Source organism: Mastigoproctus giganteus, chromosome 13 (genome assembly GCF_048544385.1).
Source record: "Mastigoproctus giganteus isolate SK-2022 chromosome 13, ASM4854438v1, whole genome shotgun sequence".
NCBI lineage: Eukaryota > Metazoa > Arthropoda > Arachnida > Uropygi > Thelyphonidae > Mastigoproctus > Mastigoproctus giganteus.
Genome location: NC_143587.1, coordinates 119,933,155 through 119,953,313, shown reverse-complemented (window position 1 = coordinate 119,953,313; position 20,159 = coordinate 119,933,155). Strand labels below are relative to the sequence as shown.

General features: G+C 38.0%; 1 protein-coding gene across 1 annotated transcript in view; it reads right to left on the bottom strand.

Moving 5' to 3' along the window:
- Window positions 1-265: 265 nt before the first annotated feature.
- The window catches only part of LOC150076403 (voltage-gated delayed rectifier potassium channel KCNH8-like), a 271,262-nt gene continuing 251,368 nt past the window's right edge, over window positions 266-20,159 (bottom strand). Inside the window, 2 exon segments of the mRNA XM_090387870.1 lie at window positions 266-2,046; window positions 4,797-4,909. Coding sequence (XP_090243996.1) covers window positions 1,322-2,046; window positions 4,797-4,909 — 838 coding nt within the window. The 3' untranslated portion in view covers window positions 266-1,321.

Genomic DNA, 20,159 nt, shown 5'->3' with positions numbered 1-20,159 from the left:
GGTGGCAGCACATCACTTCTAAACTAAGCAACAATGAAATAATGGCTGGGTTTATTTATATTGGTAAGAAATGTTTTCCACGTATGATCTTTCATTTAAAGATGTTCTCCTCGAATTCGCTATTGCTGTGAAGAATATTTCGCGAAATATTATACAGGATAGTACTTTAAAACATGAAACTTGTATATTTTTACTGGTCCAAGGTTTGATATTTTTCTAAATACTACTGTTCATAGAGATTAGTTTATGATGGAAATTGATCGAATGAAAGAGAAATATTTGCGTGCGAAAAAGACGGACAGAACAAGAGTGGGAAAGAGAGAGGCGAGAAAAATACTTTTTCCTCTACATTTTAATAATACAGCACTTAGTAGGCACCTGGAAATCTTTATCTCGACCTCGTATGGCTATTTACATTGTGATCGAAAGCTAACTAATTTCATTGATCTTTTACGTTAAAGAAAGCATGACAATAGAAACAAAGGGTTGTTTTTGAAGTGTGTAATTTAAATACTGAATTTTTCTTAATGGATAGGTTAAATATGTTTGGGGCAGGAAGGGTGGGGAGATGACAGGTTGCCTCGGAAACCGATGAAAAGTTTAACATTTCTTGCATAAAAATACGGTGCCTACGAATGCTTGCTGTATAAGTTCTTTTTGGGTGGAACTGCATCATTGCGCATGTGTGCAGATTACACTTCACGTTCGCTGCATAATACTTATAATTGTAGTTCGCTCACTAAACATCATACAATCGATACATTTTTCGACTCCACCTTTACAAACCGTCCAGTTGCTACTTTTTTTTTTTTTTTGTTCCTCAGATAACAGAAGTTACAACATTGCAGGTTGCATTATGGGATAAAGCAGTGTAACAAATTATTATAAAAAATTTCGCAGTCCTTTCGTAAACACTAAAATAAATATCTGAAACCAGAACAGAGCTGTACAACGTAACAGGATTGATCTCCCATCTTCCACTGGTAAAATATTCTAACTTACAACGTTCTTAAGTTTTTCTTTACAGGAGTCCTGTTGGGGAACTTAGCAGGTGTATTGCAATGGTGCCTGACAAGCGTCCTTAGTGGAACCAGGCAGAGAAAAGTCCCGCTTAAAAGAGACAACGACGCAGCAGCATATGGTACACAAAATACAAAAATTCTCTGTGATGATCAAAGAATTAGGAAATGCGTATTTGGTGCCGTTGAGCGAGAAGCCACAGCGATTATCTCCCTTGAACAACGCAATCTTCGGCATTGGAGGGAAGGCCAGGCGGGGAAACAGGCAGAAAGAAATTCAGTGCACAGAAGTCCAAGTGAGGCTATAGCTCTGTTGACATTTTCCTACGTAGAGAGGAGCCACTTCTCAAGTCTATAATATGTTCTTGGTTTTCGAACCTCACACTAGGATCCCGGATACCGGAAAGATGTGGACTCCTTAATCTAGCAGAAGGCACAGGCATATCAGTCTCGGAAGTACTCCAGTATTTTGCAGAGCGATAACTAGGACCAAGATCTCTAGGCGAGGACGCGCTACCTATAAACGAATTCTTTAAAACGCTATCATCGGAAACACTTTCGCAGTCCTCCTTGCTTGCTGGGGTGGTCTGACCTAGAAGGAATCTTACACGTTCATCATTGGAAGAGCTTGAGGAATAGCCTGAGTTAGGAGGAGGCGATACTGGATCGCCCCTCTTTCCGATTAAGTCATCTAAAAGGTACCAATCAGTTTGAGTGCTGCAAGAGATCTTGCCGTCACTTCCTGCGTGCATATCACCCATACTGGGTATCCTCAGTGGTTGCGATGACGATCGCCGAGGAAGGGGATTAGTAGGGAGACTTTGTAGAAATTCACAGGACTGAGTTGTCTGCGGAGGGAAACTCCCACGTTCGCACAGTTGTTGTAGAAGTGCCAAGGTTGTTCTCACTTCCTGACTCAGTGTCGCTACATCTTGGGTTAAAGAGGTCATCTGAGTGTCCAGTCGCTCGACACTGTTTTTGGTCATCTCGATTTCGTCACGAATATCGAACATCTCCCACGATCGACCTGAAACAGAAAAAAAACATGAAATACATTGAAGATTGTATATATTTAAGGAAGAAATAAAATCTTGGCATTTAGGAACACCATATATTACATTATATATGCATACATATAATATTACATAACTCTAGTAAATCTATTGATACCGTCCTTCATGAAAGGTTGTTATTTAAGCAGTTTACAAATTGTTATTACTGGTAATATCCTATTCTGGATCGAGAGAAGATTAAGATACAGAAGGTGTCATAAATTGTCAGTTTTGAGGCTTTACCAGTAATAAGTGGGGTCTTTCAGTAATCGGTGTTGTTTCCTCTCCTTTTTATAATTTTCATATTGACAAGGATATCCAAGGGAAACTGTTAAAGTTTGCTGATATGTTTGATGGTGGGATGGGTGGTTAACATTCGAGACAGGCTGTGATGCTACCAAAAGACTTGGATCAGTTGCATATTTGGTCCCAGATGGCAACTAAAGTTTGATGCATCTGAATATTAGGTTATACATTTAGGAAACAAAGCCTGGAGTCACATATAAGCAAAGGGGAGATTTTCTGAAAATGGTACCAGACGAAAATGACTTCGAGTATATGATTCCTTGAGAAACGAAATTTCTCCATGCAGTGCACACAAGTAGCAAAGGAGACACATGGTGTCTTGTCCATGATATATAGGACCTTTGCTACTACGAAGTCATTATTCCTCTATACAAGAGATAATGACTTTGTTGCTGGTTGGACCATATTTGGAATATTGTATTCAGGTTTGGAGACACCTGAAAGAATAAAGACTTCTGAAGGTGGTTCAGGGAAGGGGAGGCCAGATTAGTGATGAGTGCAAATCGATGCACATATGAAGAATGGCCCAGAAGGAGTGGACTGCAAAGTTTGAAAACAAGGCATGGATTTTAATTGTCTCTCCATAAGTTGCAAAATTTCTTTTGTTGATAGCGTTTGGATACTTCCGAATGAAGAACATTTTAATCCTCTCTCCACCAAAGAGGACTATAATGACGTTCTTTAAATAAATAGCAATAATACTCTTCCTTTTGGTAGAGAGTTTTGCTTATTTTAAAATACTCTTCGGTAATCTAAATTTAGTTATTACGAGACAGCTATAAAAAATAACCATTTCACAAGAACAGAATAGTAAAAAGGAACATAAATATTTATTAATGACGCTGTACAAATTCCAAAACTGCCATACCATGGAATATTGTTCTCACATGTATGAGTAGTGCTCCCAAATCCCTCTCAGATTTCTTCATTCCATTCAAAAGAGGGGGGCAGTCAGGTTAATTAATACCCCATCTCACATAAAATCTCCCCATTCTCTGTCTCGTAGAACATTCAGTTTCTGCTACTTGCATTTTCTGTAGGTTAGATATCTCTGTGAGTACTGTTCTTCTGAAATAGTATCTGTAATTCCACTGCTTCTACCAAACCAGTCCGAACACGTATCTCAACCAGTTCTTGTTGTAGTTGGGTTTTAGGAGCATCAGCGACAAAGGCCATATTGCCCCGTGTATACTGTCTATAAATTGCGTGTGTTCTTTGGTCAATTTTCTGCTGGACGAAAAACCCCAGTTTCCAAGAGAAAAAAAAAAACCATGCTACCCTCGCCTGAGACCGATTAACTAAGCAAAACGCCCATAAAAATTCCTCACATCATCGAAGGGACTCGAACTGAGGTCTTCTCCACCAGGTGTTGGGAGGCAGCGATTCTACCAACTGTGCTACCCTCGAGGTCGCCTCAAGCAGTCGGCATCCATTCGCTGTCCAACTTGACACTCATAAAGCTGGCTTTTTCTCATTTATCGCTCCTACTCCTCTTATTGGAAACAACCTTCTTTCACGTGTATTTCTCGAAAATTGCGATCTACAGAAATTCAAGTCTAATGTCAACAAGTATCTGCTGTCTTCAACTCATGCTGTAGGTCCTAACGCTTTTCGTGTTTGTGGTTTTCATAATACAAGTGGCCAGCTCTTCATATTAATGAGGTACTATTTAATTAATTACTTTTAAATAAACAAATGCACTCTATTATTTACTTGGAGCTCCGTATTTCAAAATTCTGTAAGAAATCTATCCTTCCTGTATCCGTTTGTGCAACTTATATTGCTTCTGTTAGCTGCGTTGTTTTTATAGGTAATAATGCAAACCGAACAACCTTATTTGTGTGTGTTTTATGCGATCTAATGTCTGATATAAAATAACTGCAATGGCCTGCTGCTGCGAAAGGCTCTAACCTAGTAGACTGATATTAAAATACTTGCGAATATGCAACTATGAATGTTTTATCTAAAATATTTTCGAGCATTTTTAAATTACAAAACAGAAGATTTGATTTATGAGAGGTGTAATGGACCCAAGGAATATGAGAAATATTCGGTTAAAAATTATCTAAGACGGATTATACTATGATTTATTTGACGAAATGCAGGGGAAATTGCAGATTTTTTTCCCTTTATTTTTATGAGTAAAATAAAAACAAAATAAAATAACCACTGTTAAATGCGCACTAGTAAATACAGTCTAATTTTCAGAAATATATGAAATAGATTTTCATATATTTGTCTAAAAGAATCTATACTGTGAAATAGATTTTTCAACAAATGTAAATGTATATAATTCCATATTTTAGTGTTTACACTATATTGAATAAAGGAAGTAACGGGTTGTTTGAAGTGAAACTGAATGATAATAAATAATAATAATAAACGGGTCGTTATAATTCACAGAAAAGAAAAATGGCACCTAAGTTGGGATGGGTTGCAGCTGGGCGGAGTTTCTCGAAGCGAACCGTAGGTCGTTGCTGACCTGGAAGAGTCCTGCGGAACTGATGGACTTTGGACTCCCAGTTGTCTTCTCTGAAAGTTAGATAGGAGAAAAAAAATTAAGTCAATGATTAATTCTGCTTTTTCAGCATGAATGCTGATACTCTATAAGAGATATTATGGTATGTTAGGAGAAACTAATTAAAATCAAAAATAACATAAAACACCATTTTAGTCTCTAATTAGTGGCACTCTCGAAAACCTTTTAAATTTATTATCTAATTTTTAAAGTATGCAGAAACAGAGAAAGTTTTTTACTAGTTTTAATTAGGGAGAAACTCTCTCTGTTTTTGTGCAAGCTCAGGGGAAAAATGTTAAACAAAATATATTTAATGAAGATATTGATTGGCCAAAGGCAACATACAAAAAAGGGTTGCTTCATTGAAATTAATGCCAACTTTTTGCTTGTTTTTCAAATTTTCGATAAACACCAATAACATTATGATTGAAGCAATATATGGAATTTTGATGAGTCTTTTGTTATATTCAGAATACCTTTGAACCCGCGAAGATGTTGGTATTCTAGTAGTGAGGTAGCTCGATGTTAAAATAATCCAACTTATAAATTTGATTATATTGCGATAAAACTAAAAACTTGAGAAAGCGTAATATAACTTCGGAGAAATGAAAAACAAACTTCGTACCATCCGATTCTTTCCGATAGCGAAACGGTTACCACTCAGTATAATACACTTGCAAAATGTAATATATATGTATATAAAGCTTAAAAAAAAAGGCTGGTTATGTCAATATTATGGTACCATTTTATCAGAACTCTGAGTTTGTATTAATCGATGATCTAGAGGGCTCTGTTTGAATATCGAAAGATGACACTTCTGTTTTAGCAATCCTTCCTTTCCCCTCAGTGATGAACTTTTCTGTTGATTTACACCAGATGCAGTATTCCTTACGAAGACTGGATTCCTTTATGGTGGTAACAAGATAAAATTCATGTAATTTAATAAACACATTGTTGGCATTTAACTCCACACAGTATTGTGATATCCTACTAGGGTCACTCCATTATCTTAATTTATCATTTGCTAACAGGCCTGTTGTTTAGCATCTTACACATAATATTATTCTATTTGATCATGCGGTTTATTAATGAATCTTCGTGACCTTCCAGCTACAATTTCAGGGCCTGTGTATTATAATGGTCGTAAAACTAATTGGGAAGATAAGTTAATTGAGAGAGAGAGTTCACACTTGGGATTGAGGGTTTGCTAGTTGGCCGCCGCAGTGGCCGAGTAGTCTGCGCGAAGGGTGCATTAGTACACGCGATTTAAGCGACGTGGTTCGAGTCTACGTGACTGCTAAATACGGTGCTGTTTTTGTATTATCTCTGTCTTGTGAATTCGGCTGATGGTGTGGTCGTTCTGGAATATAAACAGAAAATGTATTATTTTTTTATATTTAAGTGAATAAACAGTTCTGTTAACGTTTAACGGATTTGAAGGCAAGGCATATTAATCATATAAAATCCGATTTATATCTTAAATCATTAAAACTCACGTAATTAATTATTAAAATCGATATTACACAAAATATGCCTTCGTACGTTTTGGTAGCTTCAATAACTAAAATTTTTGAAACATGTTAAATGTTGGCTATACGAGTAATTTCTGTTAAAATTATAACAGAATTATTCTGTTAAAATTCTGTTACAATTGAACTGTGTGAATACAGTGTTAAAATAGAGCATAATGCCATTCCAGTGGGTAAGTTTCCTTTTCTAAATTAAATTCAATGTTTTTGGTTGTTACACTTCCCAAAAAAACTTTTCAAAACTGTCAATGTGGTTATAGCTGATTACAAGTTCGAGCTCATTCTTAATTAAATGTGACGCCCGAATGTCAGAACCGATGAAAACTGGCGAAAAAAGTTTTCAATTCGAGCACTGTTGAAACAGCAAACAAATTCGTAAAGGATCTGACTTCCATTGAAGTGTCAAATCAGTGAAATTAATACTTCAATTCTAATTTAATTAATAATTAACTTAGAATTGTTTAATTTAATTTTATTAATAATTAAATTAGACATTTAAGCATATTCTGGACTTAATCCACCATGGTGAGATATATTTCAACTATAGTGTATACCCCACTTCTCTGTGTTGCAGAGATTTGGGCCTGTGCATCTCCCTCTACTGCCAAACCAGTTTTTTCATCCGAGTATTGGCTTCTCAAGTGGGCGTGCCACAAACTTAGCCTGCCTTCCCAGCTCCGGTCCACCGCTTTAGCCAACGCACTTAACATCCCAAGGCTTAAGTCGCTCATTAATGAAAGAAGGCTGTCTGGGACAACTGTGCATGGAGGATCCCAGTGGCACGTCTACGAGCAACTCCCCAGCTATGCCCTCCGCAAAGACGCTTCCATCTGTCGGACCGGTTTCTTCCTCTATAGATGCTATCTCGAGTCCAGGACTTAGATGTCGACTTCAACGACTTTTATATATGTTTTATATTTATAGAAAGTTCTGTCGAGATCGACAATATAGGAAAAGAATACTCAATGGGATGGCCAAGGCTACTACTATTATAATCTGAATCTTGAGCAATGTACATTCTTAATACAGACAAATATGTACATATTTATGCACATATTATTGTACTTTGTATATCGTATGGTATGTATTTTGAAGCAAATGGTTGTACATTCACTTAGTGTTTTCTACTACTATTATAATCTGAATCTTGAGCAATGTACATTCTTAATACAGACAAATATGTACATATTTATGCACATATTATTGTACTTTGTATATCGTATGGTATGTATTTTGAAGCAAATGGTTGTACATTCACTTAGTGTTTTATATGTGTAGTATACTCAAGTCATTTCTCCATTTTCCTGTACTCTATTTCACTTATTTATTATGCTATTATTTATTTATGTATTTCTGGTTTATTGAGGCAATAATGTCTCTGTAGTACATTGTAACCACTGGCCGCTGTGCCGTGATGGGCTGTTGCAACTACGATTATGTAAATTATCATTCTAAGCGTTGCAAAAAAGATTCTTCTTCTTAATAAAACAAACCGATATTACTTTAGGAATTACTCGCTCACTAACAATCTCTAGCACGCTACTTAATAATACGGTTATATTACTTCTCACTGAGATTGTTCAGGCCCTTGTCTCAGCAGAATGGAAACTGTTCACCCCCTTTTTAACCGAAGACTGTGTTCTGTGATTTAAACCAGTCTTTGACACTCTCCTGTACTATCACTTCTGCTGGACAATGTCGTAGACTGCAAAACCATTGAAATGCCCTTTGACTCCAATTTGACCTACTAATCTGTCTGTTGTGAACATGTTTCGAACTTTTCATAATATTTGGCATAAGTGAATACTAACTGACAATGAATTTCAGTCGGTTTTACATATTTAGGCCACAGAAACAAACAGAACTTTGTCACGATTACTTGCGCGTCACCATTTTCAAACAGCTGTCGGAGATAACCGGGATTTTATGAGAGTTGCTACGAGTACCCACAGATTTACGACAGCATCTCTCTTAATGATTCTATATCATCCCGAGACTAGGCACAAAGTAGCGGGTGTTTGTGGCAACCAAATTTCGGATCGACGAGCCACACCTAGATCTTTGTGATACCGCAACAGGAATTGTTGGCCCTCTTACAAGAAAGGTGAATATGAGCTGGCGTTGGCTTAAGTGAAAAGATTATTATTTTTGTGAGATTAGGTACAGCCAAAATACTCCATGTAGTCCATCAACTCGTTAATTTTGTTATTTATTGGATTTTCAATTTCAACGGGATCTGCTCTCGGTGGAATGACAGCTAGAAATGTCATGAAACTACATTCCTTCAGAAATGTCTACGTGATTTTGCAGCGTATTCTGACATGTTTTCTGTAAGAAATAAACCCTGAGAGCTCACTTCATTGAAATTGCAAATTAAATTAGTTATAATCTATTCCGTCGTATATACTGTAGTTCCGACTCCCACAATATGTGAATCGTATGCGACTATAATATAAAGCAACGTTTCCCGAAGTGTGATTCGCGGCCCGGTAACGGTCCTCGGGAAAAAATCGGGTCCTTAGAAAATAAAAGAAATAATAGCGTGATCCTATTATTGCCAAGGAACATTCATGTATGTTGAAAGTCACGATATACAAGTCTGAAACTGGTCTCTCGTTTTTGGTTTTCTTCAAAACCAAGTCTAGAAATATATTGAATATCGAACCAAATGTTAGGATAAAACTGATTTCTCTTATTGTCCACGTTGTTGTTAAATATCCCATAACTTTAGTTATGGGATATTTAACAACAACATCATTCACGTTAGTCATTTATTACTATTACAAAGCTATAAATAAACAATAAACATAACGTGTCACTACATTTAGGAATCTATTAGCTTAGTGTAGTATTGTAATTTTTAGTCAAATAAACTGATTAATTTTATTAATTTTCATTATTGATCGATTAAATTGTATTTAAACGGAAATCATCCCGAGACTAGGCACAAAGTAGCGGGAGTGCTGTGGCTAGAGGGAGAACCGCAGAGGGAAATTCTCCTACAAATCACGGCGTAACAAAAAGTGCAATTTGCTCAATGTTATTCAGGGAAACAGGAAATATGTACAAGAAGGATATGTGGAATAGGACCAGGGTGTTTGCCAGGGGAAAAAGTAGATGGCATTGTAGAACAGATACCATCTTTTAAGAACACAAAAGGTGATTTTGTTGTAAACGTTGACACTAATGATATTAAGAGTAGGATATATGAGGACTTAATTAACAAGTACAGGGAAATGTTGGGAAAAAGTCGCCATTTAGGATAGAATTTGAAATTTCCTGCAATTCTGCCCAGACTCGATAGGAAGGAGTACATGTTGAGAACTTAATCAATTGAGCCCTGGAGATAATGTGTAAGGCTTCATGGGGTAGAATTTTTCCCAGCGTGGTGTGTGCCCGTTATCAGGAGAGATTGTTTTTACAGAGATGAGATACACTTAAATAGAAGGGATAAAAAAAAATACTATATTAGGGTTACCCGTAAATGATTCCATTAACCCGTATTCGTGTCTGTAAATTGCGTGTGTTCTCTGGTCGATTTGCCTGTTTTGCTGGACGAAAAAACCCCAGTTTCTGAGGGGAAAAACCTTGCTATCTACGCCTGAGACCGACTAACTCAGCCACGGAGTGAAAAAAGCCCACTAAAGTTCCTCGCGTCATCGACGGGATTCGAACCCGGGCCTTTTCCACCCGGTGTGGGGAGAACGGTGACGATACCACTGTGCTACCCACGCAGACTAAATAGAAGGGATGCAAGAATATTTGCTGGCGCGATAAACTTGGGCGGAAAACTGTTAACTTGGGGGAGGATACAGAAACTAACAGATTAACTAGAGCCGCAGTCAGGGGTGAAAGCGATTTTTGCGCTGCTTCTTTTGGAACATGCAGTAGTCTGGAAAGCGAGGTGTTGGAGATTTCAAGCCTTGCTGTGGATCATCACGCAACAAGTAAATACATGGGCCGTGGTACGACATGCGCATGTATACTTGCATGTACATTAATGCTAGGAGCATTTTAAATAAATTTGATGAATTTGAAGGTTTATTTGTTTGGATTTTAGGAGGATTTGGATTTTAGGAGCATTAGCAACTAAGGCCATATTGCTCCCGGGATATGCGGTGGTCATTCCCTGACCTTTCCGCATCCTCCGTATTTGGTGGGCACGGGCTCGAACCCCGGTCTAATTAAGAAGTGTGTGTGTGCTACGCACTGCTGCTCCTGCCCACCTGGTTACGAAGGCGCTAACGAATTTGAAGGACTGCTTCAGTTCAAATATAGACATTACAAGGATAGCGGAGACATTATGTCAAACAGACATAAGCGATGCTGAATTTGAATATGGGAAGTATAATGTATATAGGAAGGACAGACAGGACATGAGGGGTAGAGGGGTTAAGCTCTTACTTAAGAAGCAGTACATCGTCAACATGAGTGACCAGTGCAATGTTAACATTTTAGCATTAGTAGTGGCAAATGACACAAGAAAGCAAGCTTGTACAGCATCAGCAAAAAAAAAAAAAAAAAATCTCCCATTTCACTTATTCATTCCCTCCAATAGCTTGTCTAGTGCATCCTTGAATTTATTTAAGTTGTTAACTTCCATATCAACAGATGGAAGTTTGTTCCAGCAATCAACAACAGCTGGCTAATGTGGACATGTGTGTGTATAGGTAGGGTGGCTCCTAGAACGTCCGTTCATATCCACCTCGTTTCTTTGTAGGTTGAACAGACTCTGCAAAACAGGCCAGCGTGTAATATAGTGCAATGTTCGTGTAGTTTAATGCATGTTATGTTGTGTTATGCTGACCTCTTGGCTACCCAGAAGCAGCTATCACCAGGAAGGCTGCTTCTAGATACTCGTCCACACCACGGGAAGGTGGGCCAGTTCCAGTAGATGGGACGCATAAGGTCTCAGGTTATGAGACAACAACACTTTAAAAAAAAAAAAAAAAAAAAAAACCTCTGGGGGCCCAATCCAGAGCTAGGAAAAAAAAAAAAAAAAAATATATATATATATATATGCACACATATATATACATATATATAAATAAATAAATAAATAAAAAGAAAAAAATAATAATAATAATAATAAAATAAATAAAATTAAATTAAAAAAAAAATAATAATAAAAAAATAATAATAATAAATAAATAAAATTTAAAAAAATAATAAAAAAATAAATAAAAAAAATAAATAAATAAATAAAATAAAATAATAATAATAAAAAAATAATAATAATATATAAATAAAATTAAAAAAAAATAATAATAAATAAATAAATAAATAAAAAAAAAATAAAAAAAATAAATAAATAAAATAAAATAATAATAAAAAAAAATAAATAAATAAATAATAATAATAAAAAAAAAAAAATCCTCCTCATCATCACCATTAGTTTCTTGGGCATTCTGGACACACTTCGGTAATGTTTTCAACACATTATTTTGGTTCAAGTGTTTAACAGGCGTTTCCTCAGTTCAAAGGCTCCCTTTGCAAACTCCTGGAATAATTGAAATACACTCCTATTAGATAAGAATACCTCTTCCCGACCTAACTCATTTTCAGCAATGATTTCCCTGATTATTTCCCTGAGATTATCATAAATTGTACACACATATAATATATGGTGCCAACTTTCAACCTCACCACAAAAACAGAGATCTGTATCCGAAAGTCCCAACTGAAATAATTTCGCTTTCATCGAGCCGTGACCTGTTACTAAAAATGATGTTTGTAAACTTGGTGTAAACCAACTTCGAACTGTTCTGTCACTTAAAAAGGTAACATCAGGAATAAATTTCTTTATCACTCGACCAGAAGATACAGTGTCCCATCTTGTTTGCCACAAGTTAACAATCTCGTTTAAACATCTTCTCTTCTCCCTCTTAATGTCAGAATTTATGTCAACTTCTATACCAACAAGTCTAGTAGATATTTTCTTCTTAATGCCATAGCACAGCCCTCGATAAGCCACGAACAAATCCAAGGGGACTGCCCCAGCCATCACTTGAAGTGCAGTCGTAGCTACAGTTCTACATACCCTTAATATACTGAGAAGCATTGTTCTTTGTAGTGAGTTTAATTTAGCCTGAAATCTAACAAGAGCCACTCTGTGAGACCAAACTCCCGCTGCATATGTAACCATAGGCAGAAACACCACCTTATAATATAAAAATAAAGTTTTATTGGACACTCCCCAATCTCCTCTTGATACTCTTATAATATAACCGGCAAATTTCCTGATCTTGCTATGTAGATGTGTTATATGCGCATAATAAGACAACTTGTGATCAATAAGGAGCCCCCAAGTATTTAGTTTCAGAAACCATAGTCAACTGTCTCCCATTTAATTTTATTTGCGGCGGTCGTCCCAAATCAAGTTTTGTTTTAAAAAGCATCATTTTGGTCTTTTGGGGGCTAATGGTAAGCTTAAATCCTTGTGCCCAGGTATTAATATCATTTATTACACGGTTTGCATTTTGCTCCAAATCGTGTCGTGATCGACCTGCCACAATTAATGTGACATCATCAGCAAAAGCTATCACACGTGACAATTTACTTGTGGTCGAACCAGCCAGTTCTGTAGCACCAAATTCCAAATTGAAGGACCTAATACAGAGCCCTGAGGGCAACCTCGCGTGATTTGTCTTTGAAGGAGAAAATGTTTAGACCTTACAGTCACATATCTCTCAGAAAAATAACTCCTGAACAGACTGTATAACTGCTTAGAACACTCAGCACGACACAGTTGAGAAAGAGCTGCCTCCCACCATACTGAGTCGAACGCACCTTCAAAATCTATATATATAGCAAGTTCATATTTTGAATCAGAGTTTGAAATGTATGTATGAAAGTCCAGAAGAGCATCCTCGCACGATTTCCCCGGTGTAAAACCATACTGATTAGGTGTAATCATGTCATGGCGTTCTAGCAATTCTTGTAAACGTATTGCCATTAACCTCTCTAACACTTTCCCCAGATTAGCCAACAAAGCAATTGGACGGTAGGACTTAGGCTCAATTAAAGGTTTCCCAGGCTTCCTAATTAGCCTCAATAAAGCAATCTTCCATTTCAATGGAAACAGTCCTTCCTCTAAGCACTTATTATATAACAAAAGTAACATGTTAGGTATCAACTTAAAAAACCTCACTATAAATGCATTCTCAATCAAATCTATTCCTGGACATTTTGCAAAATTAAGTTTCTTTAACACCCCTGCCAGTTCATCTATTGTAAACGCCATGGTATTACCTCTAGCTACATAATACTGATTTTTTCTCCGCAGTTCGGATTGGCACTGTGAGTCTAAGATGGGATCGTCAACCGGGAACAGCCTAGTTAATATTGCATTTACTGAATCCTCCCAGCCAATAGTCTCAGTAGAATCCTCTTGAATTGTATTAAATACCTCCAAACTTCTCAGTTTATCTCTTGACAACTTATATAGCAAACCCCAGGGATCATTTCTCCCCGATTCTTTTACAAACAATCGCCAGGTTTCTCTCTTCCGAGTTGCCATGGTTCTCTTGTAATTATTCTTAAGAGATACGTAATTTTCATGCAATCTCAGAATGACCCCAGTTCCGATGCCGCTGGTACTGTCTCCTAGCTCGATATACAGCCCGTCGTAAGACAGTCAGTTCGTTTGTCCACCATGGGCAGGATTTTTGTTTAATTACCTTCTTCCTACCTGACTTATATGCCGCTCTTACTATTGAATCCTCTATAGTATTAGCTAAATATATTGCAGATTCACGAACTATCTGTTGTTGTTTATCCGAGGAAAAGTCCCGAAGAACAGAAGCTTCATACATGGACCAATCAAACGATTTCAATGAAAACCGTACAATGTGCGGTATCCGATCTTGAGTACCAGTTAAATCCGGCACATTCTTCACATAAAACAATATGGCTCGATGATCACTTGATGTCCAATCAGGCATTACCTTCCAGTTACAAATACAATGTCTAATACCAGAAGTTGTTATAGTTAAATCAATATTAGATTCACCCATTGGTCCACAGAAGGTAGACAGTTGATTTGATTTGTTCATTACAAATAAATTATGGCTCGATAAAAACTCTTCCAGCAATAAACCTCTCATGTCAGATGTTGCACTATACCACAACGGAGACTTTGCGTTAGCGTCTGTCGAAATAATCACTTGTTTAGGTCTTAAAATGAGCAATACATACTCTAAATAATCCACGCAATTATTAAAGTCCATTGAAGGAGCACAATACAGAGATATAAAATAGAATTGAACATTTGCCGAGGCCACCATAACACATGTAGCGAACTGGTTGCATAACCTATGAACAACCACTACGTCTAGATCTCTATTATTGACCACAATTCCAGTTTTAGGCTCTTCCTGCACCGGTTGTATTATTCGTGACGTTAAGGGATAACCAAATATTCTAGATGTTTGCTCACCTGGAACTCTAGCCCAATAAGGTTCCTGTATTGCCACCAAATCAATTTGAAAATCCTCACTAATCTTCCTAATCTCGTCCGCTACCAATCTCGATCGTTGTCCATTAATCTGCATTATTTTAATTCCTGTAGAATAAAAAACTTCAGTTAACTCAGGATCTTCTTCCAACCCCCTTTCTCTTCGTTCATTACAACTATTCATTAGCAGTCCGAGTTCGTACCATTTCCAGTGCTCTTTGATATTCTGGGCATCAAACGTCCCTTACTGAATGGCAAAAATCCCGCTTACGGCGCTTGCAGTTAACACAGCTTGGCTCCTGATCTTTGTTTGGGCATTCAGCATATACATGCCCCCCTCTTGCACAATGACCACAAGTAGGGGAGCTGTGAGTACAATATTTCGTAACGTGTCCATATCCAAGACATAAAAAGCATCTGGAAACTATAGTAAAGGGGCGGTGCCTATGCGCACTTACTGCCAAGTATAAACGATCCAATATGGATATAAGCTTATATAACCTTGGGGAGAGAGTAATAACCCAATGTACAAAAGCTATACTTCTAGACTTGGTCGTAAACCTAAAACTTATGTCTTTCTTAACTTCCTCGAACGTGATCCCGCGTTCTTCCAAATTCTTACAGTATAATTCTTCAATGATATCTTCCTGACTTAACTCCTTAGGAATATCATATATAATCACTGATGGGTTGCCCTTTTTGGGAACACCCGTTGTTATTCCAACAGACGCCAAAGAATCCGACGCAGCTATATTCACCAAATCCGTCTTTATAGCTGTTTCTAATAACACACCTTTATTTCGCACCAACCGTAGAGCTCGGACTTTCACTGACTTAAATTCATTTTTTAAAGCATTTGCCACAGCAGTTTTCACTTCAGAACTCGATTTAAGCTCACTACTATCAGAAGCTCGAAGAATCATAAGATTTTCCCCAGACCTGGGTATTCCTTCCTTAGGACGAGTACCACTCGCTATCTCTGCATAAGTACGCTTTACTTCCACCCCCTGCACTTGCGCGTGATCTTGACTACCTATTACACCCTCCTCTTCACTCACTACTTCTTTGTGGGCCTCAGTCTTACTATAAGGCTCAGACGAAAATGTTTGAATTAAGTGTTCTAATAAATTCGCCCGTTTACTAATCTCAGCATTTAAAGCTCTAAGTTTTTCATTTTCTATTAATACAGCCGTAGTCGCTGTTTCTAACTTAGCCCACTTGTCCATAATTATGTCTCCTGCCTTCTTTGTAACCTTATTAACGTCTGCCAAGAGGAAGCTCCTAATATCTTTCCTCATTTTAGAGATCTCCTCACACCTTGACGATACATCTTGTACATTGTATAGCTCATCAGTCATAGTTTCAACATCCTGACTTGGTATAAGTTGCACCTCAGTATTATTCACAGCTACTTGTTCACTAACTTCCTCTTCATGCGCTAACTGAATGTCCGTATTCCCATAAGCTCTAAACTGATCCTGACTACGTCCTCGAGAGTATACAAACTCCCCATATTTTATAAACTCTTCCCGCGACTGTGGCATTTTAGGTGGCAGTAGGGGGGAACCGTCTTCCCCTGTATCAGATCCCACTGTATGCTTCCTAACTGTTCCACTTGATCCTTCCATAATTCTTATTAAATTCAATTATCCAGCTACACAGCTAACAATATGTTAGTTCTTGTTATTTTCAAACAGTAAACTCAAACTAATTACTTTGCAGTGAAAACTAATCAACTGCTAGATTATCCAAACAAAAAAAAAAAAAAAAAACAACACATGCAGAACAATAAACCAGTACGCTATTCTTTTCTACTGATCCTTATTGATATTAATAAATATTAGTTTCCAAAAATAAATAGTTTTCAAACAAAACAGTAATTCTGACTATGTATAATCAGACTACTCCCACCTCATAAAAGCCGGAACAACCGCTACTATTTCTATCTGCTATGAGGCGAAGAAAACACGGAACACAGTAGAAATGCGACCGCACCGCAGTATCAGTCGGACAAACTATCCATGGTCGGAACAACGGTACAGAACACAACAGCTGGCTAAAGGCAAACTGCCTTTAGCCAGCGGTTGTTGATTGCTGGCTAATTTGTTTAGAAAGCGGTCTGAGCCACAATTTGAATTTGTGTCCGCCATGTATGTAGTCTGTGCAAGAGGAAGAATCCAATCTATCAGCCTTGAGCTTTTTCAATCCATTCAAATTTCAATCCACCCAATCTGATCACCCCCGCAGGTGGCTAGTCTCCAGATGCTGCAATTTTCAGAGCTTAAAGCTTTCTTGGTAAGAGCACCCTCTGATTCCCTCGCCAATCTCGTTTCCATTCCCTGTACTCGTTCCAGCAGTCTATATCCTTCCTAAAATGAGGCCTCCAGACATGTTTGCAGTACTCAAGATGTGGCCTGACCGTTGCCTTATACAATGGTATAATCACCTCCTTATTCCTGCTAGAAAAATTTTTGTGACGAGGAATCTGTGTAAGAGGCTGCCGCCAGAACAACCCAATAAGTTGTCCTGGCAGCCTGTCTGCTTTTCTCAGAGAACTTCATATCCTACTGCACAATTACCCACAAGGTCTCTTTCATTTTCCAGTACTCTGAATGTAGTACCACACACTTGGTACGTTACTGTAGAGTTACTGCTACTCGTACGCAGTACATTGCATTTGTCAATGTTAAACTTCAATTATAAACATCTACAAACCGGCTCCTATCCCAAGTTTATATACGGACAACAATCAACCTATACTAAGCAAACAAGCCAAACTCGACACCTGGAAGAGCTATATATACAATCTGTTCGGCACCAACAGAAAACCGGCAGAAACGCAACAATAAACACAGGAAGACAATCTCCACATATTAATATCTGAAGTGGAACATGCCATCCGAATGACAAAGCCAGGCAAGGCCTGTGGACCTGATCAGATTCATGTGGAACTGCTGAAACAACTAGACTACAGCAACATCCAACAACAAACGAAATGGTTCAATCAAATCTACAACAACAACGACATTCCATCCGAATGGCTCCAATCCATCTTTGTGGCCCTACCAAAAAAGGCTACCAGCCGGAAATGCGAAGAGTTCAGGCTGATCAGTCTAATGAGCCAGGTGCTAAAAGTCTTCCTCAAGGTGATTCAGCAAAGGATAAGATGTAAGTGCACTAGGAAACACACAGTTCGGATTCTGCAGGGGACTAGGCACCAGAGAAGCAATTTTCTGTTTACAAATATTGCTACAAAGTTGCTATGAACATCAAAAAGACGTGTATATATGTTTTATTGACTACGAGAAAGCCTTCGATTCAGTAGACCACGACCGCCTAATTGACCGACTGAGAAGACTTGGGCTTGAAAACAATGATATCAACTTTATTACAACTCTCTACTGGAATCAAACAGTCCGGCTTCGCTATGACAACGACCTGACAGACCCAATTCCAATAAAAAAAGGCGTCCGGCAAGGCTGTCCATTATCTCCCATTCTTTTTAACATCTATTCGGAAATGATCTTCGACCAAACACTGGCTGACAAGAACATCGGCATAAAAGTTAACGGACACTACATCAATAACTTAAGATATGCCGATGACACAGCACTAATAGCGGATTCAGAACAAGATTTACAGACCATCTTGAACGAAGTGTACATAGAAAGCCAAGCATGGGGGCTACGAATCAACAAAAAGAAAACAAAGGTGATGAAGGTCAGCAGGACTGCAAGCAAAATCACGATCAAACTAAACAACGAAAAATTAGAGCAAATACACCGCTTCAAGTATCTCGGAGTACTCAATGATGACCAGCTGAACCATGAGGCCGAAATCAAAAGCAGAATTGAACAAGCCAGGCAGGCATTCACCAAATGGAGAACCCTCCTCACTGACAGAAGCTTGAACATCATGCTCAAATTACGCACATTGAAATGCTACATCTGGCCAATACTGCTCTACGGTGTAGAAACCTGGACTCTAACATCAGCCACTACAAAAAAGCTCCAGGCCTTCGAAATGTGGCTCTACCGAAGAATGCTGAAAATTCCGTGGACAGCCAAGATAACCAACGCACAGGTCCTGCAGGACATGCACACGGAACGGGACCTGCTCAAAACCATCATCAGCAGGAAATGCAAATACCTAGGTCACATCGCTAGGAACCAACAAAAATATCACCTACTACCACTCATCCTGGAGGGAAAGATCGAAGGCAAGAAACGCCCAGGCAGACCGAAAATGGCATGGCTAGATAACATCAACACCTGGCTTCACATGACAACAGCACAAATTCTACACGCAGCGCTAGACAGAGAACAATATCAAAACGAAGTCGCAAACGCCATTCGGCAGCATTAAAGAAGAAGAAGAAGAAACTTCAATTGCTATTTCTTAGCCCATATGCCTGACATGCCTTTAAAAATATCATTGACAAATATACAAAACTACAGTGGGCCTAATACCGAACCCTGGGGGACTCCACTAATAACATTAGTCCAGGAAGAGCAATGTCCATTGAATACAACTCTGTCTTTCCTAATCAACCATCCCTTTATCCATAGCAGCAACTTGCCCTTAATGGCATACTGCTTCAATTTGTACAGCAGCCTTTTATGCGCAACAGGATTAAAATCTTTTCTGAAACGAAGTATATGATATCAAAATAGTTTTTTGAAACCCGTTTCTTTCGACCACATCGTAGTATCCAGTGAAATTGGTTGGATAAGATTTCCCCATAACAAACCCATGCTTTATCTGAAATATAATTGCAGCCTGTCTAGATGATCCTGCATTACTTTTTTTTACCAGTGACTCATGTTAACAAATATTGAACTGACAGGTCTGTAATTACTGATTCCCCTCCCCCTTTTTAAATTAGGGTTACATTCGTTACCTCTGCAGTTCATAGTGACCTCCCCTTAATCCAAAGATGTTATCATAATTATAATCAGGGGTTTACTTTCCTCATTTCCTGCCTCCCTTAATATGATTGGATAGATCTTATCCACCCCAGGTGCCTTTCTTATGTTTAACTTCAACAATTTCTTTTCATCTTTCTTCTCAGTTATATACAAAATCTGCTAGTTCCTTGTTACAGCTTGATAAACTCCTGGCATCCCCTTTCCTAAAGAATTCCCAACGTGTCAATGTAGATGCAAAATACTCATTTAATTTGTCAGTAACCCGCGCATGATCGTCAACAGTCGAACCGTCGATATCAAGTGGACCAATTTGATTCATCCCTTTATTTCTATTGTTTGCGTAAATAAAGAA